The sequence below is a fragment of the Oryzias latipes genome, chromosome 11, assembly GCF_002234675.1.
Source record: "Oryzias latipes chromosome 11, ASM223467v1".
Taxonomy (NCBI): Eukaryota; Metazoa; Chordata; class Actinopteri; order Beloniformes; family Adrianichthyidae; genus Oryzias; species Oryzias latipes.
In genome coordinates this window covers 21,749,560-21,775,750 of record NC_019869.2, presented here as the reverse complement: position 1 = coordinate 21,775,750, position 26,191 = coordinate 21,749,560, and the positions used below count along the sequence as shown (strand labels likewise).

At 39.8% G+C, this 26,191-nt stretch overlaps 4 protein-coding genes across 8 annotated transcripts; 3 read left to right on the top strand and 1 right to left on the bottom strand.

Annotated features, from left to right (window-relative positions):
- Positions 1-742: 742 nt before the first annotated feature.
- sytl1 (synaptotagmin like 1) lies at positions 743-8,988 on the top strand. The gene is made up of 15 exons (XM_023960082.1): positions 743-867; positions 2,227-2,353; positions 3,215-3,366; positions 3,463-3,577; positions 3,652-3,703; positions 3,792-3,825; positions 3,887-3,939; positions 5,233-5,346; positions 5,465-5,631; positions 5,710-5,812; positions 5,996-6,157; positions 6,473-6,551; positions 6,620-6,719; positions 7,082-7,287; positions 8,593-8,988. The coding sequence occupies exons 2-15, from the start codon at positions 2,229-2,231 to the stop codon at positions 8,601-8,603; spliced, it is 1,473 nt and encodes a 490-aa protein (XP_023815850.1). The 5' UTR covers positions 743-867; positions 2,227-2,228; the 3' UTR covers positions 8,604-8,988.
- A 168-nt stretch (positions 8,989-9,156) lies between these two features.
- On the top strand, positions 9,157-10,920 carry efcab1 (EF-hand calcium binding domain 1). The gene is made up of 6 exons (XM_004074181.4): positions 9,157-9,530; positions 9,627-9,785; positions 9,881-9,985; positions 10,098-10,270; positions 10,395-10,499; positions 10,572-10,920. The coding sequence occupies exons 1-6, from the start codon at positions 9,464-9,466 to the stop codon at positions 10,620-10,622; spliced, it is 660 nt and encodes a 219-aa protein (XP_004074229.1). The 5' UTR covers positions 9,157-9,463; the 3' UTR covers positions 10,623-10,920.
- On the bottom strand, positions 10,683-12,735 carry rbm48 (RNA binding motif protein 48). The gene is made up of 5 exons (XM_004074345.4): positions 12,559-12,735; positions 11,907-12,097; positions 11,679-11,824; positions 10,927-11,462; positions 10,683-10,835 (listed from the first exon to the last, which is right to left on the bottom strand). Exons 1-5 carry the CDS (start codon positions 12,718-12,720, stop codon positions 10,773-10,775), a joined length of 1,098 nt encoding a protein of 365 aa, XP_004074393.4. The 5' UTR covers positions 12,721-12,735; the 3' UTR covers positions 10,683-10,772.
- A 100-nt stretch (positions 12,736-12,835) lies between these two features.
- Positions 12,836-25,573, top strand: pex1 (peroxisomal biogenesis factor 1). Of its 5 annotated transcripts, XM_020707296.1 has the most exons (25): positions 12,836-13,037; positions 13,677-13,823; positions 13,923-14,006; positions 14,268-14,382; positions 14,510-14,756; positions 14,922-15,165; positions 15,257-15,376; positions 15,470-15,590; positions 15,783-15,889; positions 16,032-16,111; positions 16,196-16,328; positions 16,415-16,511; positions 16,592-16,762; positions 16,846-17,000; positions 17,085-17,271; positions 17,386-17,552; positions 18,418-18,552; positions 18,642-18,706; positions 18,826-18,968; positions 19,160-19,263; positions 19,342-19,518; positions 19,672-19,914; positions 23,830-24,012; positions 24,098-24,228; positions 24,396-25,573. In XM_020707296.1, exons 1-25 carry the CDS (start codon positions 12,930-12,932, stop codon positions 24,478-24,480), a joined length of 3,549 nt encoding a protein of 1,182 aa, XP_020562955.1. In that variant the 5' UTR covers positions 12,836-12,929; the 3' UTR covers positions 24,481-25,573. The 5 variants fall into 5 exon arrangements, with proteins under 5 accessions (XP_020562955.1, XP_011479493.1, XP_011479492.1 ...); XM_011481191.2 differs by having other exon boundaries at positions 14,510-15,165; positions 23,857-24,012; positions 24,101-24,228; XM_011481190.2 differs by having other exon boundaries at positions 14,510-15,165; positions 23,857-24,012.
- Positions 25,574-26,191: the final 618 nt, after the last annotated feature.

Sequence of the window (26,191 nt, the reverse complement as noted above, 5' to 3'; positions counted from 1 at the left end):
TAAATTAGGAGCAGCCAATGCCATAACACATCTAACAGGTTTCAAGCAAACTAGGAAAAGAAGAGATCAGAATTCTAGTACGGACACACCTCAGACTTCTTACATTTAAATGTGGCTGTAAATATGAGTCGTGACCCAAACAGAGCTTGGCGGCCTAGAGGAGCAGCAGTGGCTGGTCTCCCAGGATCTACAGGCATGAATAAGCCCACACAAAAACGTTTCCCCAGCTGAGCAGAGCGTGGCCGTCATCCAAGTTTGTTGACAAAGGACAGAGCTGAATTCTGCTCCCCTCCCGCCCACTGATGCACAAACACCTAAACGCAGAGTGAAAGGAAGGGGAAGCACAAATTCTAGTGCACACTGGTTAATATGCTACTGGGAGTTCTCCCTCCTTTAAAGCAAGCAGAGTCGCTCCCATGTGCAGATATACTGTATGTGTGTGTACAGTACAGGACATGGTGTTTGTTTAGCAGGCGTGGATAGAATCAAATCCCACCTCCACCCTGCCTTCTTCGTAAAAAAAAAAAAAAAAACATCCGTGTGTGTGTGTGTTATTCAGAAAAATGTGTCATTCAAGTATCACGTGATTTCTTCAAATGCTCGATGAAGTGTTCATGTTGACATGAGTTTGTTTGGTGCCTTTTAAATGATAAGAAGCTGGATTCTGCCTGAAGTCAAAACTTCCAACAAGGTGAGAATTCGTCCGGAGGCGACATGTGACCACAAGTACGCACGCGCAAAGACGGTGCGTGTCTTTTAGTGGCTCCCATAGACCGACCTTTTTGTTTGTGGGGCGTGTTCTCTCAACTCACGCGAACACTTCACGAAACTTCTCTCTAATGGATCTAGGAGAAGCGGTCATGTAAGGTAATAAATGCGCATTTTCTTATGTTTTCCAAAAGAATAACTTGATTAAAAGCCGTGTTTTTAAGAGAGAAACGTGAGGGCGGCAGGTGTTCTTTTTCTCTTTCAGGCAGGTTCATCTGAGTCTTGCAATCTCATTTTTTGCTGAAATGACCATGAAGTTAATTGTAAATTTTTCCCATTTTTTAAACTTTGCAAATATCTATATTTAAAAATATGTTTTGAAAAAAAATCCCCTCCTAAGTTGTTGTACCGCTGTCAAGTAAGTCAAAAACAATACTTAAATATTGTTTGATTTTGGAAAGCTGAAGTATTCGTGTGTGTGGTTACTCACTGTAACAGTAAACTGATTTGCACATGCGTCTGTTTCAGGGTCTCTTACTGGACATTTGCTACACAAATTTAGTGACAAACAGCTTTTTAGGTGGGTTTTGGCCTCCAGCTGGAGCTGGAGCTTCCAAATAGTCACGTGACAAGGCTCTTGTTTATTTTCTTGGCTAGGAGATAAGAGGACGATGTGCAGATAAGTGAAGGAAAAAAATCACTAGCTATTCAGAATGTTGTTGTCTTTTACTTCATATGATAACGTTCTCATAAGTACTGTTTTTTAAAATAACTTATTTTTGAACTCATTTGAACATAATGTGCCCAGAAATGAGGGAAACCCCCAAATTCTGGACATTTCTTGGACAAAAATGGGACACACTTCCTTTAAGCTTTGTTCATTCAGGGCCATTTGTTTAAATTAAAAGTTTTGACTTCTTTAGGGCAATTTTTCTCCATCACATTTGGAAAATACCTGTTGTTCTGTTGTTATAACTTAGTGATTGAGATGATTTCAAAACTTGCAATGCATTCTTTTAAGTGGTTTTTTGGTGATTTCTAGAATAAGGCTGGGATTTGCAGGCTTTTTTAGTCTTCTGTCAGACATAATCATTTTGCCTAAAACCACATAAGCGTCATCTATAAAATACCTTTCCGTTGAAGTATGTAAAACAGCTAGAGAAACAAAAGGATTCTCTGTTACCTCATGCATTTTGTCCGTGGCAACTTTCAATTCAAAAGTTTTTCTACAGAGAATATATGCCTGAAAAAATTAAAAAAGATAAAAAGTTAAAAAGAAAAAATATTAATTGTAGAAAATCTTTTGGTAAAACATAAATGAAAAAAATATTGTTTGACCATTTATGATGTTAATTTTTCCATTAATTTATTTAAAAGATCTAAAGTACCCCCTGGAGAACATTTGAGAATCCTTGATTTAGGTATAAAAAATCTGTCAAAACTTTTAAAAACCTATCCATTTTTTCCACTTTGGTGCAACCTAAGACCAATATATTACCATATATAACCCTCTGTTAGGGATGGCGGGGGAACGAGTCAATTCATCTCTCGATCTGAGCCACCTGACCGAGGACGAGAAGACCTCCATCCTTCAGGTCCTGCAGCGCGACCTGGAGCTGCGTAATCGTGACGAGGGCCGTGTGAGGTCAGTTAGAGGTGACTTTCGTATTCGCTACAGAGAGGAACGGGTTCACTGTAAAAGAGCTTTTGGTTCTTTCATGGTTGATGATGTGAAAAAAGGGGCTGCACGGTGGTGCAGTGGTTAGCGCTCTTACCTCACAGCAAGAAGGCCCCTGGTTAAAGTCCCAGCTGGGACCTGAAACAGAACATCAATGGGGGACCTTTCTGTGTGCAGTTTGCATGTTCTCCCCGTGCATGCATGGGTTCTCTCCAGGGTCTCTGGCTTCCTACCACCGTCCAAAAACATGCTTCATAGGTCAACTCTAAATTGTCCCTAGGTGTGAATGTGTGTGTGATTGTGACCCTGCGACAGACTGGCAACCTGCCCAGGGTGACCCCTGCCTTCACCCACAAGTGGCCAGGATAGACTCTGGCAGCCCTGTGACCCCAAAAGGGATAAAACAGCAGAAGACAAATGATGTGAAAAATCCCAATGTTTTCTCCATATTTGTTTACCTTCTGTAAATTTGAAAATCCTCACCTTAAAATTTAAAGATAAACTTTTGAAGCAAATATGAAAAATATTTCATTAACACATTAATGCATTTTAAGGAGAATGAGATCAGTTCTGTAGAAACATATATGTAAGATTTTAGCTAAATATTTTAAAATATCATTTATTTTAGCTTTTTCGTGAAACTGTTTTGTGAAACTGAGTTATCACTATAGTTTTGGTCAATTGGTGGATTTCTAAGATCAAATATCAAATATAACATTTACAATATGTCTGGTACTTTTTTATTCACCTAAAATATTAAGATATGACGTGACATTGACTAATTCTGGAATAACCCTGAATCCCACTGTTTGTCTTTCAATGCTGCAGGATCCTGGAGCAGACAGGGACAAACCCATCTTTTCTGCGGCTGCTGTCCGGGCGCTGGTTTAAGGAGGAGTGCAGCAAGCGCCATAACAGCTGGACGTCGGGCAGCGACCTCATCCGGGCCTCCATACGCCACAGAAAGACAAAGAGCAGAGGTCAGGTTCCAGTAAATGCGCTCGCCTGCCGAGCCGTGTTACGGCTGTTGTGGGGAAACCTCAGCAATGGTTCTGTGGCTGTTGCCATGGCAACAGATGTATCTCTGCAGGAACTGTTTGATGGAGAAAGACGGGAATCTGTTGCTGGCAGCGGTTCTCTGGAGGCAAAGGGGAGACCGAAGGACTGCAAAGACAAGGAGCAGGATGAAGGGTGGGTATCTGTCACAATCAGACCACTAATGCGACATTTGAAAATTTGATTCAGCTTCTCTTCTGTTCTTTCAGGCCTCATGGAAACTCGGCACACACAGCCAGACATCAAATTCCTGGCATGCAGGTGTGTGTGAAAAATCTTGTGTTTGTTTCCCATCCTTTCAAGTGTACTCAACCATCTTAATACACCAATCAATGATCTTCAACTACAGGAGAACAGCAGTATTAATACCTCACACTCCAAAGGTATGAACGTGTCTTTCCTGATATCTTTGCTTGCGACTCTTTTTACATAATAAACATGTAGCTGTGCCAATAGGATATGAAAGGAGAAGTAATGGCCACCCAGGGAAATACGAGGTGATCACGACGCACGCACAGACCAACACCCCCCCCCCCCCACACACACACACACACACAGGATCTTAACTAATGGTTTGGCAAACATCTACTCTGAGTGCCACCCTTGGGCCACAAGCTCTAACCAAATATTTGACATTATGCAAGAGGAGGATTCATTCAAACCTGTTTTCGCTCAATGCGTTACATTATTATGCTTCAGTTTCATGTTCATCAGATGTACCCAGCTCACTGGATAGAAATAACCAAACCTTAAAGTTTGAGGAACTCCGTAAACAATCTGTCTAGAAAAAAAAATACATCAATGAGGGAAAGAGATATAAAATCATATCTTAGGAACATTTTCTTCCTAGAAGAAGGTTGAAAACAGATTTGGTTTTGCAGCCAAAATGATCAAGAAGGAAATCTAAATCTTTATGCATCTTCTGCAGAGGTGGGTGAAAAAAATGAAGCTGCAAGCAGCACTGAAAGGAGCTGAAGCCCAAAGAAAAATGCAAGCTCCCTTTTTCTAAAGCTGCATTGTTGAACTGATGGTGTGCTCTCCAAAGGCTCACTTGTAATTAGCAAGAACGCTGATTAAAACACGAGCGTTGTTTTTTTCCAAATGCAAGGGGAGCGATCTGAAACTGTTTTCTGATTCTGCAAGAGTAGCTGCAGATCAAGTCAAATTTTTTGGAAATTTTGTCCAAATGAGTGTGATATTATGGAGATATTACTTTTACCTTTGTAATTTTATCTTTGTTTCTCAGAAAAGCTGCCAAAAATCTTCTACAATTTATGACGTTGTTCACATTTTAATGTGTTATGAATCCAGTGTTTATTAAAGTTCAAAAAGAAATGTGCATGACTAAAAACATTGATTTGTGTATCTAAAGTGCAGATTGGGACTCCAAATATTTTCTTTGGACCTCAGGCTAACTCCAACTGACCTTTATCAGTTTATTGGAGAGCATCTGCTGGACCAGAAAAAAGAAAATAATAGAAAGCAAACACTAAACCACATAAATACCTCTGCAGAATCAGTTAAAGCAGCTGCTTCTCCCCAAAAGCCACGAAGTGCATACAATATATTTATTGATAAATATATAAATTGAGAGATTGTTTATGGTTTTGTATAATTAGTATTCTGAATCATTGTGCTTTATTAATTCATAATACGCATACAATTTAAAATAAAGAAAAAAATAAAAGTACATCTTATCATTTCTCAAATGACTACATATGTTTGTTCAATTAAATGGCTTTTTCTGAGTGAACATATGTGAGTACAGTTGTGTGTTTGTTTGAGTGCAGGAAGATTTGAGTCACAACAGGGACCCAAACTCTCTGAGCATCAGCCTGACAGAACAAGATCCATCCTCCCTGAATACCAAGAGCTCCACCAACAGCCTTCAGTCGAGCTACACGGTACACACACGAACGCGCATGCACGCACACACATTTGTCAAATCCACTGTCTGGCGACGCAAGATGACTCAGCTCTGGACACTGACGCAGGAGCTGATCTTTGCTGTTTGTGTTACAGCTCAGTGGGAGCATGATGAGTCTGTTCAGCTCGGGGGATTTCGGGGTGGTGGAGGTGAGGGGCCGCATCCAGTACTCATTGGTTTACGACGATCACAAGGAGGAGCTCCAAGTGAAGGTGTACTGCTGCGAGGACATCGCCTCGGCGCGCAGGAACCGCTCTGATCCGTGAGTGAAAGGGTGTGCGTGAAACTGGCAGCGTCCCTCAGATCCACTCCGTGAAAATGGTGCTTGTTCATTTCACAGATACGTAAAGACTTATCTCCTGCCAGACAAGTCCCATCACAGTAAGAAGAAGACTTCGGTGAAGAAGAAGACACTGAACCCAGTCTATGACCAGACCCTCAGAGTGAGAGCATCCCGTTTGCATGTTGCATAAAACATTAGCATTTGTCGTTTATCTTTCAGCTCTGTGGCTGTCATCGCAGTGATTAGTCATGCATATTGAAAAAAAAACAACACAGCTACTATTCACCTTTTATGTCTCATAACTCAAGGTCATTGGAGTCTTTCTTTTTCTGCACTCTTCAAGTATAAAGTGCGTGCAGGGGAGCTGCAGAGTCGAACTTTAAACCTCTCTGTGTGGCATGCCGAGCCCCTGGGGAGGAATATCTTTCTTGGAGAGGTGGAGGTGGCTCTGGGGCTCTGGGACTGGACCTGCACACAGCCACTGTGGCAGGACCTGCAGCCACGGGTGAGCACCCTGATGACTGGCATTGACGTAAACTCATACTCAGTCAGGTCCTCTATTGCATGTGCGAAACCTCCTTCGGGTATAATTACCAAGCGACTGTGAAGCCTCCATCTTCATTTGTTCTGCAGCTGTCGTTTTGACAGCTTTGTTAGAGACGAGGCGGGGAGGAGTGTGTGGGGGGGCTGAGGAGAAGCAAAGACACGCTGTGAATTTTAACTAAGCTTTTTGGGTTTTTTTAAACGCAGCATTAATCTCCAGCTCTCGAGTCTGTCTCCACTTCCTTCTCTTTGTCACAAACTTCTCCCGTTTGCACAGATATACCTGAACCCAGACTGTGTTAGCAGCAGAGGGAAAATCTTGTTCTCGATTAAATTTGTTCCAGATGGATTTGAAGGTGAGCAGAAAGTACGTTTTACCCAACGCCACACGACTGTTCACTGTTCACCGGGTGTGTGTGTTCAGGTGGGGGTCTGCCTCTGACCGGGGAGGTTCACATTTGGCTTCGGGAGGCTCAGGGTTTGGTGTCCCACAAAGGAGGCCCGATTGACTCCTTCGTTAGAAGGTGTGTCACCTCCGCTGCACCTTTCCTCACTTTTTTTGCCAAGACTATTTAAATACTCTGAGAGATCCTTCCTTTATGAGTATCCTTTTTTAGTCCTGTGTTTAAACTTAGAAACTTTTTTTATCCAATTAATTTGAAATGTTTTATATATATTTGTGAAATCGCATTAAAAGGTTTGAGACATTTTGGCTAAATCGAGAAATATCAAGTGATGATCTTTAATTAGTGAAGTAACAACAGAAATCCAATGAAAGCTTTTGATACTATCTGTATTTTTTTGTGAAAATTAATATAAAGAATAAAAAAGTAAAACCGTGGAAATCACTTCTTTGTTTTGTTTGTTTTACCTCTCCACCCACAAGTTACATTCTCCCAGACGCTAGTCGACAGAGCGGTCAGAAGACGCGGGCGGTGAAGCGCAGCATCAGTCCTGTTTACAACCACACAATGGTCTACGACGGATTCCAGCCCAGCGACCTTGTGGAGGCCTGTGCCGAACTCACCGTGTGGCAGCGCGAAGGGCTAAAGATGCACATGCTGGGGGGGATTCGTCTGAGCTACGGAACTGGTGAGAATCCACTCCAGACGCAGCGTTATGTAACTAAGAGAAGCTGCTCTTACGCTTATTAACAAGAAATTGCACTAAACATAACAGGGAACCGAGTCTACATTTGTTGCTCATTTTAAACCCTGAAACTACTTAATACAACATCTCGTGTTTGTCTTCTGGTGGTCTACAAACAAGGGTGTAGCGGGCCTTCCTCTATTATCAGATTTATCGCCATTCATAAACAGTTTAGTGTTTGTTCTGCAGTGGGGTGCTGGAGCTACACAGTGGCATTTCAGCAATTTAGATAGCCTTGTTGCAAGAGGGAGGTCATGTCACAGAGTTATGTTGTGAAAAAGTGTTTCTTTGTGGATTCCTGTCTTTTTACGATTTACAAAAGCAGCTTTTATTTAATGTGTGTAAGTTGTAGCATGCATAATTAGCAGTGTATTTTTGTTTAGCAGCATTGACAGTTAAATTGTTTTGCTTATAGTTTTACTGTGGTTCACACCTCAAAATCTACTGGGCGTGGGAGTATTTTACATTTGGAGCTATCTCAAAATGTTTCATATCCATTTATTATTCTTTAGGCAGCTGCAGTACAATATTGCAGCCATTTTGAGGTTTTGAAAATGAAACAATTTATCTGTTCATCCGAAGCCTTTTCTGGTTACTTAGGAGCTATGCTACTGCAAAGGTTATGGAGATAAACACAATGGTAAAAGGATACTGAGGTTGGAGCTGCCAGGAAAGAAGCCAAAGAGGAAACTGACTGAGGTAGTGAAGGGGGTGCATGAGGGTGGTTGATGTGAGAGAGAAGGATGTTGAGGAAAAGATCAGGTGGATGCAGATTCACTGTGTTGACCCCTGAAAGGGAGCAGCTTGAAGAGGGTGAAATGCTAATGCCTCTATTAAGTGTTCTGAACTTTAACCTTCTTAAAAAAAACGGAAAAATTCCTGGAAAATAACAGAATTTTCAGACTCTGTTCTCCATAATGCTGAGTTCTGACTGAGTATACGAACATCAGTTATTCAACAATAAAGATTAGGGAAAAATTCTGATTACCATTAAATTGAGAGACATGTTTGTTTGATGAAGATTACAAAAAATATTAGAAAAAGAACCACATAAAATTTTTCAACAAACAATTTTATCTTTGCTCTAAATTCATCTCTTGAATAAAGTGTTTCATTAAATCTTAATGCTGATTTTTGTCCTAAATATTTTACTGCTGAACACTTTTGGTTGTTTCTATGATAAAATAAAAGTTTTTATTTGATTTTAAGATATATCTTTTTAAACAGTGGCTCAATTTGAATTGCTAGGACAAAGCTAAGGGGAGCCAGTCAGCTGGATGGACTCAACAGAAGAGGAAATTGCAGTTTGGACCGCCATGATTGAAAATCCAAACCACTGGATCGACTCGACACTAACAATCAGAGCTAACCTCACACAGCGCTCTGTGTGACTTGCACATTTGTTGGAGTTTATAAATCTTTGGACTGGAAAAAGAACCTCTCATTTATTCATATCTGTTGCACATTACATTCTTATTTATCATTTCTGACACTAAAAGCGTCTTAAAATTTGAATTTTTGAGATTAGATAGATACTTTGTTGGAACTTTTTAATTTTTTTTTGCTCAGTGTGTTTATTCTGCCATAAAAGATCTTATGATGTATTGTAATTTATCAGTTTGTCATTAAACCTAACTGGTGATACAGTGTTTTGATGTATTGACCTCGACTACGTGAAAAAGCAAAATATTAATCAGTTCAACTTTCTTAAGGGGGACTTTAAACTATTTTTTCAAAAGAAATGCATTTCTATACTATGTAATGTGAAATATCCCTCAGATAAACACACCATCCAGGGAAATAACACGTTTTCCTATATTTTGTGTTCATCCAGCAGAGGGCAGTGTCACAACAGGAAACGACTTTCCTTCAAAATAAAGTACCTTGTTGTGGCTTCGTGACAGAAATTCTACTAAACAGACAGAGATAGGGAGTTTCGTAACAACGACACTGTATAAACTACATGGTTTTGTTTTTTGTTTGTGCTTTACTAAAACATGTGTAATCTAATTTCCTCCTCTTGAACGTAACGGTTCGACGTGTTGACGTCAGACGTTTATACGTGTTGTCATGGTGAAGCAGATAAAACGGTTCTCCATTTCATGCAAGTTGGTTAAAAATGTCATCAGCCAGTAAAAAAGCGATACAGGCCCTCGCGGAAACAATCTCCAAAAAAGTGGAACACTGTGAGTATAATTTTAAAAACATTTAAACTTTTAATTATTCGTGTGACCATTCAAACAGTCAGAACATGATGTTTAAATGAGCTTTTTCATTTCAAGTTAATAAAAAAGAGGTGGAATGTCTTATCTGGAAGTTCAATGCACTTCTGGAGGCGCAGAAACATTCTGATGGTTCGGTTTCGGGTCTGGACAGAAACCAGTTCAAAGTGGTTCTACACAACCTGTTCGAGATGACCGACGACTTCATCATGGATAGAGGTACTATTAGTCACAAGCCTAAGTATTACATTGTAAAGTTTGCTACATCTGTCCTACTATTGGAAAAGTGTCTGCAATTTATCAAACCTTCTCAGTCTTCAGGATATTTGACAAGGACAATGATGGATTTGTCACTGTGGAAGAATGGATCCAGGGACTGTCTGTTCATTTTTGGGGCACTCTGGATGAACAGAAGAAATGCAAGTTCCCCACAGCATGTTCCTTCCTGCTTCTTAAGCACTACTTCTCACACAAATGAGGGAATGCACACATATTTAGCCCATAAGGCCTGTCTTTTCTCCCCCCCTGCAGACTGCTTTCATATGTATGACTTGAAAGGCAGCGGATTTATCACGAGAGACGACATTTTTCTCTTGCTGAAGGACAGTTTCCATCTGCGGCTTGAAGAGGAAGGCAGAGAAGACGACTATCAAGATGAACAGGATGAGATCAACGAACTGATGGAAATTGTCCTCAAAAAAATGGTGAGATGTTGCCCTCCCATCTGCCTTTGTCACATTTGGATCGATGTTGATTGTAAGAATTTTGTCTTGATGTGTGCAGATTTATTTTGGTAACATGCCAACATTGCTTCCTGTGATTCCACAGGACCACGACAAAGACGGCAGGCTGTCTTTTCAAGATTTTGAGAAGTCTGTAAAAAAGGAGGAGCTACTCCTTGAAGCCTTTGGAAGCTGCCTGCCCAATTTCAGGGTAATCACAACCAAAAGTTGCTGAGCTTAAAAATATTGTAAGGATCTATTTAACTTAAATCTTTCTTTTTAGACAAAGAAGAAGTTTGAGCAGCAAGTACTGGAAAAGCAGCAAGATGAATAATAAAATATGAAGTGCAAGCGGTGTTCAACTTTGAGACTTTCATGAAAGAAAAAGCCAAAATGTTTTTCTTAAAGTACAATTTTATTTTAAGTTGAGCCTTTCAACGTTAGTTTTGATAAATATGGACAGTCGTCACTAAAACAGAATGGATCATATCCGACGGCGTGGCTTAACCTTCTTCTCCGCTGGTTTGAGGTCTGGGACCGATGTCACCTAGGAATGAATGAAAAGAATGAGACTGAAATGCACCAATATGGCATCATGTCAAGCTCTAATTCTCATTAAAAAAAAAATAAAAGACTACCTGCTTCATTGTGCCCCTGATCAGATTTACTGTTGTGTTTAGCGACTGATCATTCATGTCCAGCTTATGTGGTTCTGGTAGTTTTGGTCCAATCAAAGACGGTTCTCCAGAATCAGGCACTGGCTGTTTTGTGGCCTCCTCCATTTTGCGGCGTTTGTTCTTTTCCAAATGTGCAGTTCTTGGAACAAGCTTGACGGAAGAATCTGGGTTGGAGGCCAATTTTTTTTCGGAATTAGGGTCTTTACTGAAAGAGCTAAAGTTCTGGACTTTCTGCTGTTTTACGTCAGGAGGCACTGCGTCATGTAAAGTCCCCATTTGATCTTCTGTTGGTTCGTTCCCACGATAATCCTGATGAAAGTATTCCTGCGGGGGTAAAGGCAGTAGAGGAAATCCGGAACAATGGCTGAAGCTTGAAGTCTCGCCTGTTTTGTCACTATTGAAGATTGGATTATTTGTAGCAAAAACTCTGCTTGATGTGGGAACGCTTTCTGAAGACGTAGATTCCATGTGTACCGCATCCGCTACTCTTTCTTTTGCTGTATAAACATGAAACAGATAAATGACACTCATCAAATTCTTTATCTATACTTTAAACTTACAAAACAACAAAAAACATTTGATTTCAGATAAAAATACACAAAAAAAATTTTTTAATCACAGTTTTTTTTCATTGAACTTTTAAAAAACAATTACCTAAGAAAAAAAAGATTCAGTGCTTTTCAACACCGTATATCGTCAAAATGCGATAATACCTCTACTCCGAGCCACTTTCAGAACATAACTTCTCCTGTCCTGCAGCTTTAACTTGGTGTCTTCCACAGACTCGTACTCCGGGACGTAACACACATGCAGCACGCCGCCATAGAAACTCTTCTCATCCATGTTACGTTTCGCCGCTCTGGAACATCAAATATCAACCTGAATGACATATTTTTCAGCATTTCTGGTTTAGGGCAGTACAGTTAAGGTGCCCGCCATACCTAGCACTTGTCAGTTTTTGAAACTTGACCAGGTAGACTTCTGTGAACTCCTCAGCAGGATACTCGTCCAGCGGTCTGTATTCCTCCACTGTTCCATAAAGAGCACACAACTGGATCAGCTCCTCCATCACTCCAATAGCGGGGACTCCCTGGATCATCACATAACGGGACTCTAAATTTATTGTGTAGACCTGGCAGATACAAAGGCATGGTTATTAGTATATGTGAGGCTGTTGACGTGACCAATAAAAATCAATTAACTTAAAGACATAATCATCAGATCTGATGTACTTTCCTGCAACTCAGAAATCCAGTCTACTGTATTAGAAATTTGATTTTTATGGTTTATTAATTACAATTTTTTCGAAATGACTCAAACTTTTTACCATGTCTTTTATTTAATTTTATTTATTTATTTTTGCCAAAACGACAGTTTTATTTGTTTTTTTAAGACCTGCCGTTGGTCTTTTATTTATCACTTGCTGTGTGACTACAATTTATACTTTTTTCTTCCAGTTAAAAAAAAAGATTTTAAAATTTTCTCTTACATTCTTAAATGTAAAAATAAAACCAACTTACACATAATTATTAGCTCGTCGCTTGCGTCAACACAGACCGTCTTTGCTACAAACATTAGAAACGTTTTTCTTACCTTGACTGCTTTAGCTCTCCTTCCATCTCTATATTTGGGTCTAGAAAAACATGCGTTGTGTTGTTCGTGATGTTTGTAGACTTCTGGGACCTTCCAACAACCAGGTTTACTGTTGACATTTGCCGCCATGTTTGCTGAAACGCGTTTCCGCTTTGGTGGCATTTCAAAACAAGAGTTCATTCCGTTGTGCAGAGCACTCAACGTGTAGTGTTGACGACGTGGCAGTCTTATTTTGAAATGATCGATTCCATCGACAATCGACTGTTTTGTCTGGATCAGTTCTCTCATTCATCGAAATGTTTGTTGCACTTTGGCCGTTAGCGCACCAGCATGTTAAGCACTTTAAATGCTAAAATAGCGATGTAAACGTCATGTTTAGCAACCAGGGAATTCAACCAGTATGTGTTGTTTTTAACAACACTAAAAACTGCTTTATTCAACTCTCTTCAAAGCTGATATCGCACCTTTCTCTGAATGAGGTAAAGTATTAGCTAATTACTTAACATCGCTTCAGTTTTGTTGCATAAAGTTTACTGAATAATGACTGCTTTTGTGTTTTACACATTGCTGGTTTGTTTCTCTGACATTACAAGGGGACCTTTGGTTGCATTTAAGGTTTTAGTTTTTCTTAATTAAAACTTATAACAAAAGCAGAGCATTTTTTTATTATCACGTGTACTTAATTAGTATTAGGAAGTAATGCAAGGCAACAAAAAATGAATTGTTGGTAAAAATAGAAATTGGGCATCAAATACTGTCCTCATTCAGGGGTCTTTAGTCTAAAGGAAACTGCATTGTTTTGATTTTTAACACATTAACTCCTAGAAATAGTTTAATTTAGAAAAGGTTGATTATTATAATAACTAATGTGATCATCTCAATATTTCTATATTTTGCTACCACACCTGTGGAATATTTTTGCAATTTTTTAATTTAATTCTTCTGCTGAGCATAAAATCTGAAATGTATGTAATGATACAAAATGTACAAGAATAAAAACTAATAAAGGTATCACAAGTATCTAACATTCATAAAGTTGGAATCATAATTTCGACATCCGCTTTAAGAGACCATTCTGTGTCTTATTTCATCGTCTCTCTTTGGCCGGTCCGTTTTAGAATCAGGCTTTGGAGCTGTCTTGGGACGGCGGGTCGACAGTGTTCCTTAGCTGGTGTCCCATCAGAGCCTCCTTAGGAGCAGACAGCCACAGAGTGGAGTTGTCTCGGCAGCTTGGAGAAAAGCTCGGTTTGACTGATGGAGAACAGGTAAAGACCTTGGTTTCTTCCTTTAGGTCATCAACTGGGACGAACACTGCCTGTGCAACAGTCTCTTAACATTGGTCTGACATTGAGTGGTTTTCACAGTGTTTTCTCAGACCATGCCATCAAGTCTCTTCGCTGAATCAGGTGTTTGTGGAGCCACTGTCATCTGATGACTGGGAGATTTTGGTGAGTGAAATATTGACTTTTGTGTAATTTGTCTAATTGCAGTTATACATTATCATGAAATCAATCTCCTGAGAACATAATCAACTTCTAAAACTCATTTCTAATTATCAAAATAAAAGTTAGTCATTTTAGCTTTCCCTTCTTTCTTTCTTTTTGCATTTTCAGTGCAGAACTGCTCAATCATGATGTTGCTTATTGGTTTGGGGAGCTTAAACAACATTTGTGGCTAAGCAGTTTCATTTTCTGTTTTGACATCTCCAGGAGCTTCACAGTTCTGCACTTGAAGAGCAACTGCTGAATCAGATCCGAGTGGTTTTCCTAGATGCCGTGTTTCCCGTCTGGGTGGACAGTCACACAGTCATCTACATAAAGATAGGTTTGTGCTGTTATCCAACTCAAAATGTTTGTCTGTTAGTCAAACAGTCAGTTATTTTAAAAAGTTACGTCTAACCATTTTTACTTGGTTTGTAAACGTGCTTTGGTTTGTTTTTTCCTCCTCACAGTTTCACTCTCACCACATGTGCGCTTTGGTCATCTTGAGCAATTCACAGAGCTTGTAGTGTCTCCAAAGATTGGTGCTGGAGTTGGCATCAAATCCAGCCAGAGTCAATGGTATCCTCCTCAGCAAAACCCGACGTTTTCCTCCTCTTCTCTGTCATCGGCAGAGAGTTCATTCCATGTCCCTCACAGTAACTCCCCAGGTGGCATTGCTAACATGAAAAACCTTCTCCGCACTTTAATAACGAGCAGGTATGACGCGGTCAAGGAGCTGCCGCCTGTACCTGACATCCCGGTTTTCTTCCCTGATGCCATCTACAGAGTGTGCAATTCACCTCCAGTCTCTCTTTGCACTATTAGCCACATTGCGATCGGTGTTGTTCACATATTTCCATGGAACTCCTCTTCAATTTCCAGCAAGTCCGCAGTAACATACGGCCTCCTTTCCAAAGTTCAGTCCCCTAAAGAAGCCAGGGAGAAAAACAAGCGGGCCTCAAAGAAGAACAGCGTTTCTAAAGAAGAGCAACTAACTGACAAAGGAGATGAAGGCATAAAGCAACAGGAACCGGTGGTTGTCAGGATGATATGCCACGGCACTGAGATGCTGACAAGCAAAGACAAATGTCACAGTAAAGGGGAGATTTACTGTGGGAAAGTATGGGTGAGTATGGAAATACTTTCATTCACTTACATCTTAGTCCTGAATTCTAAAGATACTTTTCGTATATTTGACAAAAATTGTGTTTCTTCAGATCCCACATCCTCTGATGAGCAAAATCAGCATCCGACCACACTCGGCTGTTCGAATTAAGCCTGTCAAATCCACCATCAAAGTAGCCATCAAACTAGGCCTGCAGCCTCTAAATGCCATGGTGAGAGTTGCAATCAGTGTACGATCGGATCTATTCAGAAAAACCTCGGATCCAAAATCCAATCTGTCAAACTGCATTTTTTTTATCTGTCAGCCTGAAGAGGATGATGAAGAGATCCAGTCAGTGTTTCTGGGTTGGCTACACACAAAGAGTCACGAACCTTTGGGCCGTCTGACTCCCCGCTCTGGTACCATCCTCCTGCATGGAAACGACGGTGATTTAATTTTTATCTTCATAAGATAAACAAGTGTCGTTGCATGAACTCTTCTGTGGAAGAGTATTTAAAAAAGTTCAGTTTAGGAGTTTTAAAAGTGTAAAAGCAGTCGCAACAAAAAACTAAATTAGAGGTATGTGAGAAATGAGGAAGAATTCTCTTGGATTTTAAATTTTCTTTTCTTATTTATAGCTAAGTTGGAGATGGCTTTAACTGTGCTAAAACCAGAGCTGCAGAGTGATCCTGAAGACCAGCTTTTTCTTCTGTCACCCACTGTTCTGCACAAGGAAGATATACAGGTACCGCCATGCACACACGCACTCTGCAATAATATAAAATGTTTCTTATTTTTCAGAATTCTCTAACAAAATGTGGAATTAAGGACACTGTGCATTTCCAGTTGTTTAAATTTTGTTTATAGACACTTTGTGTCTCTTTCAGGTAAACAGACAGCCAGCGACTGTGCCGGCTGTCAGCGCTGAAGCACCCGAGCCTGAGCTTCCGTCTCTTCTTAGTCTTGGGTAAACTTTTTTTTGAACTGTAGTAATTGTTCAAGCTAACATTTGTTCTTGCATTTGGCTCTTACTTTGGTTGTCCTTTCTCAGTGGGGTTGGTGAGCACGCTAGGGTTGGGTTTGAGTTCCTTTCCCACAGCTTTGTGGGTAACCCCCTCTCCAGAGAGCTCGGAAAAGCAGGATGGGGTCTGCAAGGAGGAGCGTTGCTTATTACTGGTGCAAAGGTATTATTTACATTTTTTTTTAGACATTTTAAGTGTTTATTCAGATTTATAGATGAACAAACATGATCAACTCACTGTAATCACAGGGAAGTGGAAAGAGCACTCTGTCCAGAGGCCTCTGCAGAAAAGCCAGAGAGGATCTGGACTCGCATGTAGAGGTGGTGGACTGCAAAAAGCTTCAAGGTCAAGGATTCTCCGAGCAGAACATGAGATAATCGGTGAAATGTTAGGAAGTTATGTGCATTTTCTTTTTCATCTTCCAGGCAAAAAGGCTGAGACCGTGAGACAGATTCTTCAGGATGTTTTTGAGCAGGCAGAGTGGAGGCAGCCTTCTGTCGTCCTGCTTGATGACTTGGATTATTTGGCCCGAGCCCCAACTACACCTGAGCAAGACAGCGGCCCCGAGGCGCTGCTGCAAGCGCACATTGCACAAAGTAAACCCAAAGACTGACGAAAGTGATTTGAAGTTTTGAAAAAATTTCCATATTTCATTGTGATGTCATTTTTGTGCTTGAAGCTTTGCGGGACATTGTGGACGAATTTGTGGTTCGCTCCAGCCTGGTGTGCCTGATTATCACCAGCACGAGCGAACACTCCCTCCACCCGTCTCTGACTGAAGTCCAGGGCTCTCACTTCATCCAAGGGTTTGTGAACATCCAGCCACCAGACCAGGTCAGTGTTCAAACCGAGCTTGCACTCACAAACTTCCGCATAACTAAAGTGGAGCGTATCAAACTTCCTGCTATTTTGTTGCAGATCCAGCGAGCTGAGATTCTGCAGCATCTCATCTTAAGAAAGCCCCTCTTTTCGGAAGAGGTGCCCAGCACTCTTGACTTGACGGCTGTTGCCAAGGAGACAGAGGGATACACAGCCCAAGATCTCTATGTTTTGCTGGAGCGTGCCACACATGCCAACACAACTCGAACAGGACGCCGTGACCGCGGTACCAAAAACTACAGCTGACTGCAGATTTCTAGCACTTAAACAAACACATGGTGGAGTTCCTTCAAACTGCGGTTTTTATCAGATGTGTACCTTTTACATTTGTGTCTTCCAGAGACATGTTTAACCCTGACGGACTTTGAGCAGGCCCTGAAGGGATTTGTTCCACCCTCGCTGTGGGGAGTGGACCTTCGCGCTCCGAGTGGAGTCGGACTAGAGAGGGTGGGGGGTCTGAAGGAGGTGCGGCAGCAGCTCATGGACACCATACTGCTACCTGCTAAGGTCAGTTGTGTTCGTTAAGGTGCTCTACTTCGGCTTCATTGTCCTCCGTATGGCATTTTGATGCACTTTGAAATGTGAGAAACAACTGAAAACATTATTCGATGTTCGAGTAGCTTGAGCTCAAGAGATAAACATATTTTAAAGTCACCAAGCTCAAAGCCGATCTTTAAAACTTAATGTTGACCATTAGAGACGTTATATTCCACTCTAATAAGATTCCTTCATCTGAGCGGTAAAGGAGCAGGTAGTAAAGGTTATCAAAGTCCTATCAAAAGTTACAAGTTATAATTAATGCTGACTAAAGGAACATAAAGTTTGATTTAAAGTTCAGAACTTTTTTATGTTATTTGTAATTATGGTTTGCTTCCATTTGTTGGTTTAGAAATGGAGTTATATGCTTCAAAGCATTTGGATGCTGAAGTTTGACTACATCAGCTTTTCACCTTTTGAAAGATTTCTAATAAACTGTTTAGTTTTATTAATTTATTTGTTTCTTTACTTTTTTTACTTCTTAATTTTTGTAAAAAATGTCACATCGTTATACCAAAAGTATGTGTAAAAACTGATGACACAGCCTGATCATCAATGGATAATGCACTAGTACTCTACAGGGTCTTAAAGAGTCTTGTGGTTTAGAGGTGGAGTGGTCGTCCTCTGATCGGAAGATCACAGGTTCGGTTTCCGCCTTGCTCGCCCAGCTCCTGAGAGTTATGGATCGGCGCCAGTGTTCGGCAGCGGAGCTGCCACCATTGTATAAGTGTGTGTGTGCATGGATGAATGGAACTGTGATTGTAAGGTGCTTTGTGCCTTATAAGAAGGTAGAGAAGCGCCATTTACATTTAACTTGCGAATGAACATTTTGCAGTTTCCCATCCTATTCTGCAATCTTCCCATCCGTCATCGCTCTGGAATTCTACTCTATGGAGCCCCTGGAACAGGAAAAACCCTCACGGCAAGAGCTGTAGCCAAGGACAGTGGGATGAACTTCATCAGCATCAAGGTTGATTGGACTTGTTGATTTTCAAAATCAACATATAAAATAAGATTGTCACCTTTTTTAAAGAACAAGTGACTTTACTGTCTTTGTAGGGACCTGAACTTCTGAGTAAATACATTGGAGCCAGTGAGCAGGCAGTCCGTGACGTCTTCCAGAGGTCGGTTCATATTTATCTTGCACCTGGTGCAATATTACCACGACAATTTCACTGCTGTTGTCTTAAAGTTTGGATTTTTATGAATTTAAATAAACTCCCAGCTTTTTTGTCTCTTTCAGGGCTCAAGCTGCCAGTCCGTGTATCCTGTTCTTTGACGAGTTTGACTCTCTGGCCCCGAGGAGGGGCCACGACAGCACCGGAGTGACAGACAGAGTGGTAAACCAGCTTTTGACCCAGCTGGATGGAGTGGAGGGACTGCAGGGTACATCACTTCCTTGCACCATTGTGTTTCTTAAACCGCAAGTAATGTGAGGATGAGTAGATATTCAGTATAAAGACAAATGGGTGTGACAGTAACCTTAAGGAGGCCAGAGCTGATGTCAGCTTTTGGACACAGCTGCAGTTTGGTTTGTCTTTAGTTTTTTGTTTAATCCCTCTTACGTCTGTCTGCAGGTGTTTACGTACTTGCAGCTACAAGCCGCCCGGATCTGATTGATCCAGCTCTCCTGAGACCTGGAAGACTTGACAAGTGCCTCTACTGTCCTCCTCCCGACCTGGTCTGCTTTTCAAAAACCTACACCTTTGTTAATCGAGAGTAAAATCCTACGTGAAATCTTTGCTGGTCACATCTTCAGGAGGCTCGATTGGAGATCCTGAAGGCTCTGAGCACAGGCCTCCCTCTGACTCCGGATGTGGATCTAGAGCAGTTGGCAGCAGCGACCGAGCAGTTCACCGGGGCAGACCTCAAAGCTCTGCTCTACAACGCACAACTAGAGGCTGTCCACAACAAAACCAGCCCCTGCGCACCACAGGTATGGGGTTATCTTAAACTGTTTAGCTTACTGGTATTGGTTCGCATTGCGCCAAAATAAACAGGAACAGGATCCTTTGTAAATCATCTACACCTTTGTGGCACATTCATTTCTGGGTGCAAACTGTGTGGTTTGCTTTTCTTTCGCGACCAGGAGAGAGCACCTGGCTCTGACAGCGACATGAGTCTGTCCTCCATGGTCTTTCCGAACAACAGCAGCGGGTCAGACGATTCTGTAGGGGAGGGAGACCAAGGCGCTGGCTCGGACCAGTCCATGGTTCTGGTTGAGTCCAGTGAACTTCGAGCAGAGCAAGAAGAAGACCACAACAACCTTTGGAGACTGTACTTCGGAAGTTCTTATGAGTCAGAGCTCGGCAATTCACCGATTTCAAGACTGGTAAGGAATAAGAAGGCTATCATTCAATTTAATATTTGGATCTCCTAGTTCTTAAGTCTTTTATAAGTACACCAATTTTTATCAAAGAATTGATGAGTCACGCAATACTCAGTCTGCTTAAGCTCATCAGTCTGAATAGACTGCTGATTATTATTCTTTTCCTTTAAATAAGAAAAGTGTCCAAAAACTTTACATGGTTTTTATCCACTATTCATCAAAAGATACAATTAGTAAAATAAAATATTTAGAACTAATTTTTTTCTTTTTGTAACTTCAAACAAACCTCTCAATTGTTTGTGATATTTTGTCTTGCTACTAGATATCACATCAGCAACTCCCAGAACCTTTTTATGAGGGGCCGTATAAGACATTATTTATTCTGAACCATTCACATTCATACATTCTTGCTCTCACAGTCATATATGCTCTCTTTCCCATACATATATTCTCTTACGCATACATATATTCTCTCTTGCACATACATATATATTCTATTTCGCATACATATATTCTCACTTGCACATACATATATTCTCACTTGCACATACATATATTCTCTCTCTCTCGCATGCATATATATTACTTTACACATACATACATTCTCACTCTCATTGTCACTCTTAAAAAAGAATATATGTATGTGAAAGACAAGTATATATGTGCGTGTGAGGAAGAGTATATATGTGCGTGTGAGAGAGGAGTATGCATGAAACGGAAGTGACTTGCATGAAAAGGAAGGCACTTTGCATGAACCGGAAGGCAGATGATTTCTCGTGCTCTGATTGGACGAGAGGCCGCCACTTCCCATTTTGAACAGACGCTAACATGAACCAGCGAGAAGGAGCCACGGGGGTCCTGCAGCAGGCCATCGGAACCTTAAGAAATATTTTATCTTCACTTCAAGTGGTCACAAATCTGTCTGCATCTCTAGAGGCACAAAGGAATGTCTCAAATACCAATAATGGTAATAGAAGCGCCACCGAAACAGAAAACCCGTATCCACCTTATTCCTAGCCCCCATGAGCCTTTGTATGAATTATGGGCGACACTTCCTGTAGACGCCGGACCACGCATTTACATTAAAACAAATTCCTCTTGTTTTCGATCCATAACTACATATAAATGTGGGAAAACCAACTGTCATGTCTTAAAAAAGGCAATGGTGAATAGGCAATGGTCATTTCATTTCCGCCCACATTGACCCTGACTTTCGCCTGTACTTAGAAAATGTTATGTTTGGCATCATCCACTGTCCATCTCATTAAAAAGAACAGTTGTACTTCATTAACCTTTTGTTGTTTTTATGCAAATGGCACATTCATAAATCAAAAGTTACGAATCATACTCCTCATTTCTCACTCTTTATCTATGAGTTCAAACAATACATTAAGACAATAAGAAACTCTGATAATAAGAACGCCATCAAAACATATAGATCTGTGTGTTAGTTTCAATATATCTGCATAAAATGTATTAACCCCCTGGCTTGTTCCTTCGTTGTTGTTGTTCACTGTTTAACATTGTTCTGTATTGAATTTTTACATTCAATAAAGTTTGAAAAAAAAAAAAAAAAAGGAGCCACGGGGGTAATGCAGCAGGCCATCGGAACCTTAAGAAATATTTTATCTTCACCTCACCATTGCCTTTTTTAAGACATGACAGTTGGTTTTCCCACATTTATATGTAGTTATGGATCGAAAACAAGAGGAATTTGTTTTAATGTAAATGCGTGGTCCGGCGTCTACAGGAAGTGTCGCCCATAAGTCATACAAATGCTCATGGGGGCTAGGAATAAGGTGGATACGGGTTTTCTGTTTCGGTGGCGCTTCTATTACCATTATTGGTATTTGAGACATTCCTTTGTGCCTCTAGAGATGCAGACAGATTTGTGACCACTTGAAGTGAAGATAAAATATTTCTTAAGGTTCCGATGGCCTGCTGCAGGACCCCCGTGGCTCCTTTTTTTTTTTTTTTCAAACTTTATTGAATGTAAAAATTCAATACAGAACAATGTTAAACAGTGAACAACAACAACGAAGGAACAAGCCAGGGGGTTAATACATTTTATGCAGATATATTGAAACTAACACACAGATCTATATGTTTTGATGGCGTTCTTATTATCAGAGTTTCTTATTGTCTTAATGTATTGTTTGAACTCATAGATAAAGAGTGAGAAATGAGGAGTATGATTCGTAACTTTTGATTTATGAATGTGCCATTTGCATAAAAACAACAAAAGGTTAATGAAGTACAACTGTTCTTTTTTATGAGATGGACAGTGGATGATGCCAAACATAACATTTTCTAAGTACAGGCGAAAGTCAGGGTCAATGTGGGCGGAAATGAAATGACAAACTTTAGACCAGAAAGTAGTGGAAAAGGGACATGACCAAAATAAATGTACAGCATCTTCAGGGTGTTCTTGACAAAAAGAGCAGGCAACATCAATATCTTTTTTGAACCTTTGCAGATATAGTTTGGATGGATAGAATTTATGGATTAGTTTGAATGAGATTTCTTTCACTTAATTGGTTAAAAAGTATTTTGCTTGTAAATTCCAAATCTTGTTTCCATTCTAAATGATAAACTAAATTATTCCAAAAAGAAACTACATAAGGAATGGAAACAACATCCTTCTGGAAGAGTGAGCGTATACTGTGATTTGTACTGTGGCTCCTTCTTGCTAGTTCATGTTAGCCTCTGTTCAAAATAGGAAGTGGCGGCCTCTCGTCCAATCAGAGCACGAGAAATCATCTGCCTTCCTTTTCATGCAAAGTGCCTTCCGGTTCATGCAAAGTGCCTTCCATTTCATGCAAAGTCACTTCCGTTTCATGCATACTCCTCTCACACGCACATATATACTCTTCCTCACACGCACATATATACTTGCATTTCACATACATATATTCTTTTTTAAGAGTGACAATGAGAGTGAGAATGTATGTATGTGTAAAGTAATATATATGCATGCGAGAGAGAGAATATATGGATGCGCAAGTGAGAATATATGTTTGTGCAAGTGAGAATATATGTATGCGTAAGAGAATATATGTATGCGAAAGAGAGTATATATGTTTGTGCAAGAGACAATATATGTATGCGTAAGAGAATATATGTATGCGAAAGAGTATAAATGACTGTGAAGGCAAGAATGTATGAATGTGAATGGTTCAGAATAAATAATGTCTTACACGGCCCCTCATACCTTTTAGATCATTTGCAGTTTGATTTACGCATTTAAAGACCCACTCCAATGAAAATTATGTTTTTGGTGGTTTTAACAAGTTTTTGTGATGATTGAGGACATATATTAAGCAAATGAAGCATCAAGTTGTGGGTATGTTTTATTCAAATCGTTGTGAATCAGGAATAGATGAAGAAGACCGTATTTGTGATGTAAACAATACAATCAGTGAGCCACAAGTTCTCCGCTTCCTTCTGATGAATCCACTTGTAGACAAATAGATCCATGTACGTCTTTGTTTTTTCTTCGTCTGAGCTGGAATCTGGCTCAAAACTGTAGAGCTTGATTGCGCTAATATTGCTTGCCATTTTTGTTGAACCGGTAATGTTACCTTGGAGACGTGAGGGGCTGTAAGCTAGCGGGAGAGCGTATAAATAAAGAGCTCTCTGTTATGGGGGACAGTACTGGGGGCAGGGTTGCTCCCAACCAACAGTCCTGCCCACAACTCAGTTGAATTTCTAATGAACCACTGCCGCTCTGCAGAAACTATGTCCTAGAAAAGGACTGATTTGTTTTAAGCATACCGGTAATCATAATTTAATTTAATCATAAAAGACCACTGGGAACGCTTTTAGAATGGATCAAAATATGATCCGAGTGGGACTTTAAATCCTTTAAAACCTTAAGGTTTATATTCACGTTGAGTTTGTGGGTAACTAAATTTACAGTGCATCTGTGGACCCTGTGCGACACAGGACTGTCCTGGAGGAACAGTGTGTGAGCCGGCCTGCACTCTCCCTCCTGCTTACATGTCCTCCATCCAAACTGGATATGAGGAGCCTTGCCCGGAGGAATTGGACCGTTTGCAGCAAAAAATTACCACCATCAAGAGCAGCTACAAGAGAGGCGATGTGAGTGACTATGGCATCATCAATTATTTTTTCTGTCTTTCAGATTCTGAAACCTCTAATTCAAGCCTTTTACATTTTTCATCAGCAGGAGTGTGTTCGGACGTATTTGTCTTCCAGCCAGCCAAGCCTGCTGGTGTCTCCAGCTCACCTTAACTCTGCCTTGGCTGTGACCAAAGCGTCCCTCAGTCAGGCGGACTGGAACAAATACACAAAACTGTGAGTTTTAAACACTTCCATGATAGAATCGGGTCATTAAACGTCTAATCTGCACGGGTGAAATCACAAATGCTCAAGAAAAGCTGCTGTTTTGTTCCAGAAATAGGTGGATATGTAGCTACTTTCTATTTCTAACTTTAATATGAATATTTGTTTGTCCTTTTCAGATATGAAGATTTTAATGGATCAGCTGGTGGAAAAGTTGCTTCTTCTGTGGCTTTTAAACCAGGACAACGTGCGACTCTAGCATAATCTTATGCAATAATCTGACACACTGACATCCCCTTTTTATGAATCAGGTTTGTATAGATTTGTTAACACTGAGCTTTGGATAGATGCACATGCCACCATTCATTGTATAAATTCTCCACACATGTACATTGTATATTTTACAATTGTAAATATTTGATTGTTAAAAATCTGAAAGTAATATTTTCTTAGAAACTTAAAAAGCCAGGTAATTTTGACTTTTTTTTACAGCTGCTTTTGCTAATTACCTAATAAATAATTAGATGGAATTAAATCTGCTTTTTAAAAAATCCTTTTATTTTGTTACTGATTTCTCGTTTTAAGTTCTTTTTCTGGTGTGATTCTTAAAAAAAACTCCATTGTGGTAACAGTTTGGAGCATTTTATACATTTATTCTTCAATATTAGCAAATAAAATGAAATCTTTCCTATTTTCTTTATTTAGTTACAGAATTTTGCAAATGCAATTTCCAAATGCACATGAATCAGAAGCGATTTCCTAGTTTACTGTTGCACAGGTTAAAAAGTATGAATTGTAGCACATAATGAAACGCAAATAGATTCAATCAAAAAATTATTAATTTACTTTAAAACACTAACTCTGAATAAAGACTTAAATCTTTCACTTGAAGGTTTAGTTTGGGGAAAAAGGTACAAGTCATTCAAACTTTTAAGTAAAAGTGTCTTTCAATCATAAAACTTTCACAACGTTCCTTTTTCCACATTAAATAAAAAAAAAAACTGCCACTACTGTGACCTGCCTTGATTCTTTTCTATATTCATATCAATATTTTATTACAGTTTAATTGAGTTTATTACAGATTTTGGTTTGTTTTTAAGTCAAAGTTTGAACTTTGTAAATCTAAATTCCGGCTTTTGCAGTTAGTATGTACATTTTTTCACTGTTTAAATAAATTTCAGCTGTGACAAGAGTACAGTAACTAAATTCTTGATCCGCTTTTGTTTTACTCTAAAGCAGGGGTGTCAAACTCATTTTCACTGAGGGCCACATCAGCATAGTGGCTGTCCTAAAAGGGCCAAATATAACTTATAGATGTAACTATATGTAATGAAAAATAAATGTAACTACTCCTCAATGTTGAATAACTCATTATTTATTTATTATAACTTTTTAAAGGGACAATTACAGTTGCATAGAAAACATGTGTTTACTTGTTACTGTAGCATAAATCCTTTGAAATTTTGTCCGCTTAATAAAACCTACACCACTCCATTAATGAAGGATCAAACTGTCCAAATGAATAAAGACAAACAACATAAAACTGAGCTAGAAAGAACAGGTATTACACAGTCACGTGTAACTTTTTGTCTGCATACACACACAAGACCTCCAAACATTGAATAATTACCGCAACTACACATAAATAATATGTAATCAACTAAAGAAAATTTGTATTTTTAAGAAATTAAAAAATGTTATGCTCTCGCGGGCCACATAAAATGACATGGCGGGCCACATTTGTCCCCCGGGCCTCGAGTTTGACACGTGTGCTCTAAAGGATCGACCTGTTGATCTTAGTAATAAAAAATAAAAATAAATGTAACAGTTACTGGAGAATGCAAAAAGAAGCCTAATAGCATTTTGTGCTCTATCATAAAAAGAGCTTTGTTTCTAATCTTGCTGTTATTACAATTGGAGTCTCGTGGTGATGTCACATCCTAATCGGCTAATGGCATTAACTCTGAAGCATTTG

Excerpts from the sequence above, each read along its gene's own strand:
- sytl1 (XM_023960082.1), top strand. The coding sequence starts at position 2,229 with ATGGCGGGGGAACGAGTCAATTCATCTCTCGATCTGAGCCACCTGACC. Across the intron at positions 2,354-3,214 it reads CGTGACGAGGGCCGTGTGAG|GATCCTGGAGCAGACAGGGA; the intron begins GTCAGTTAGAGG and ends TCAATGCTGCAG. Across the intron at positions 3,826-3,886 it reads TAATACCTCACACTCCAAAG|CTGTGCCAATAGGATATGAA; the intron begins GTATGAACGTGT and ends ATAAACATGTAG.
- efcab1 (XM_004074181.4), top strand. The coding sequence starts at position 9,464 with ATGTCATCAGCCAGTAAAAAAGCGATACAGGCCCTCGCGGAAACAATC. Across the intron at positions 9,531-9,626 it reads CTCCAAAAAAGTGGAACACT|TTAATAAAAAAGAGGTGGAA; the intron begins GTGAGTATAATT and ends TTTCATTTCAAG. Across the intron at positions 9,786-9,880 it reads CGACTTCATCATGGATAGAG|TCTTCAGGATATTTGACAAG; the intron begins GTACTATTAGTC and ends AAACCTTCTCAG.
- rbm48 (XM_004074345.4), bottom strand. The coding sequence starts at position 12,720 with ATGCCACCAAAGCGGAAACGCGTTTCAGCAAACATGGCGGCAAATGTC. Across the intron at positions 12,098-12,558 it reads GGAGAGCTAAAGCAGTCAAG|GTCTACACAATAAATTTAGA; the intron begins GTAAGAAAAACG and ends TGTATCTGCCAG. Across the intron at positions 11,825-11,906 it reads CAAAAACTGACAAGTGCTAG|AGCGGCGAAACGTAACATGG; the intron begins GTATGGCGGGCA and ends TTGATGTTCCAG.
- pex1 (XM_011481188.2), top strand. The coding sequence starts at position 12,930 with ATGTTTAGCAACCAGGGAATTCAACCAGTATGTGTTGTTTTTAACAAC. Across the intron at positions 14,007-14,267 it reads CTGATGACTGGGAGATTTTG|GAGCTTCACAGTTCTGCACT; the intron begins GTGAGTGAAATA and ends TGACATCTCCAG. Across the intron at positions 16,512-16,591 it reads GGACTGCAAAAAGCTTCAAG|GCAAAAAGGCTGAGACCGTG; the intron begins GTCAAGGATTCT and ends TTCATCTTCCAG.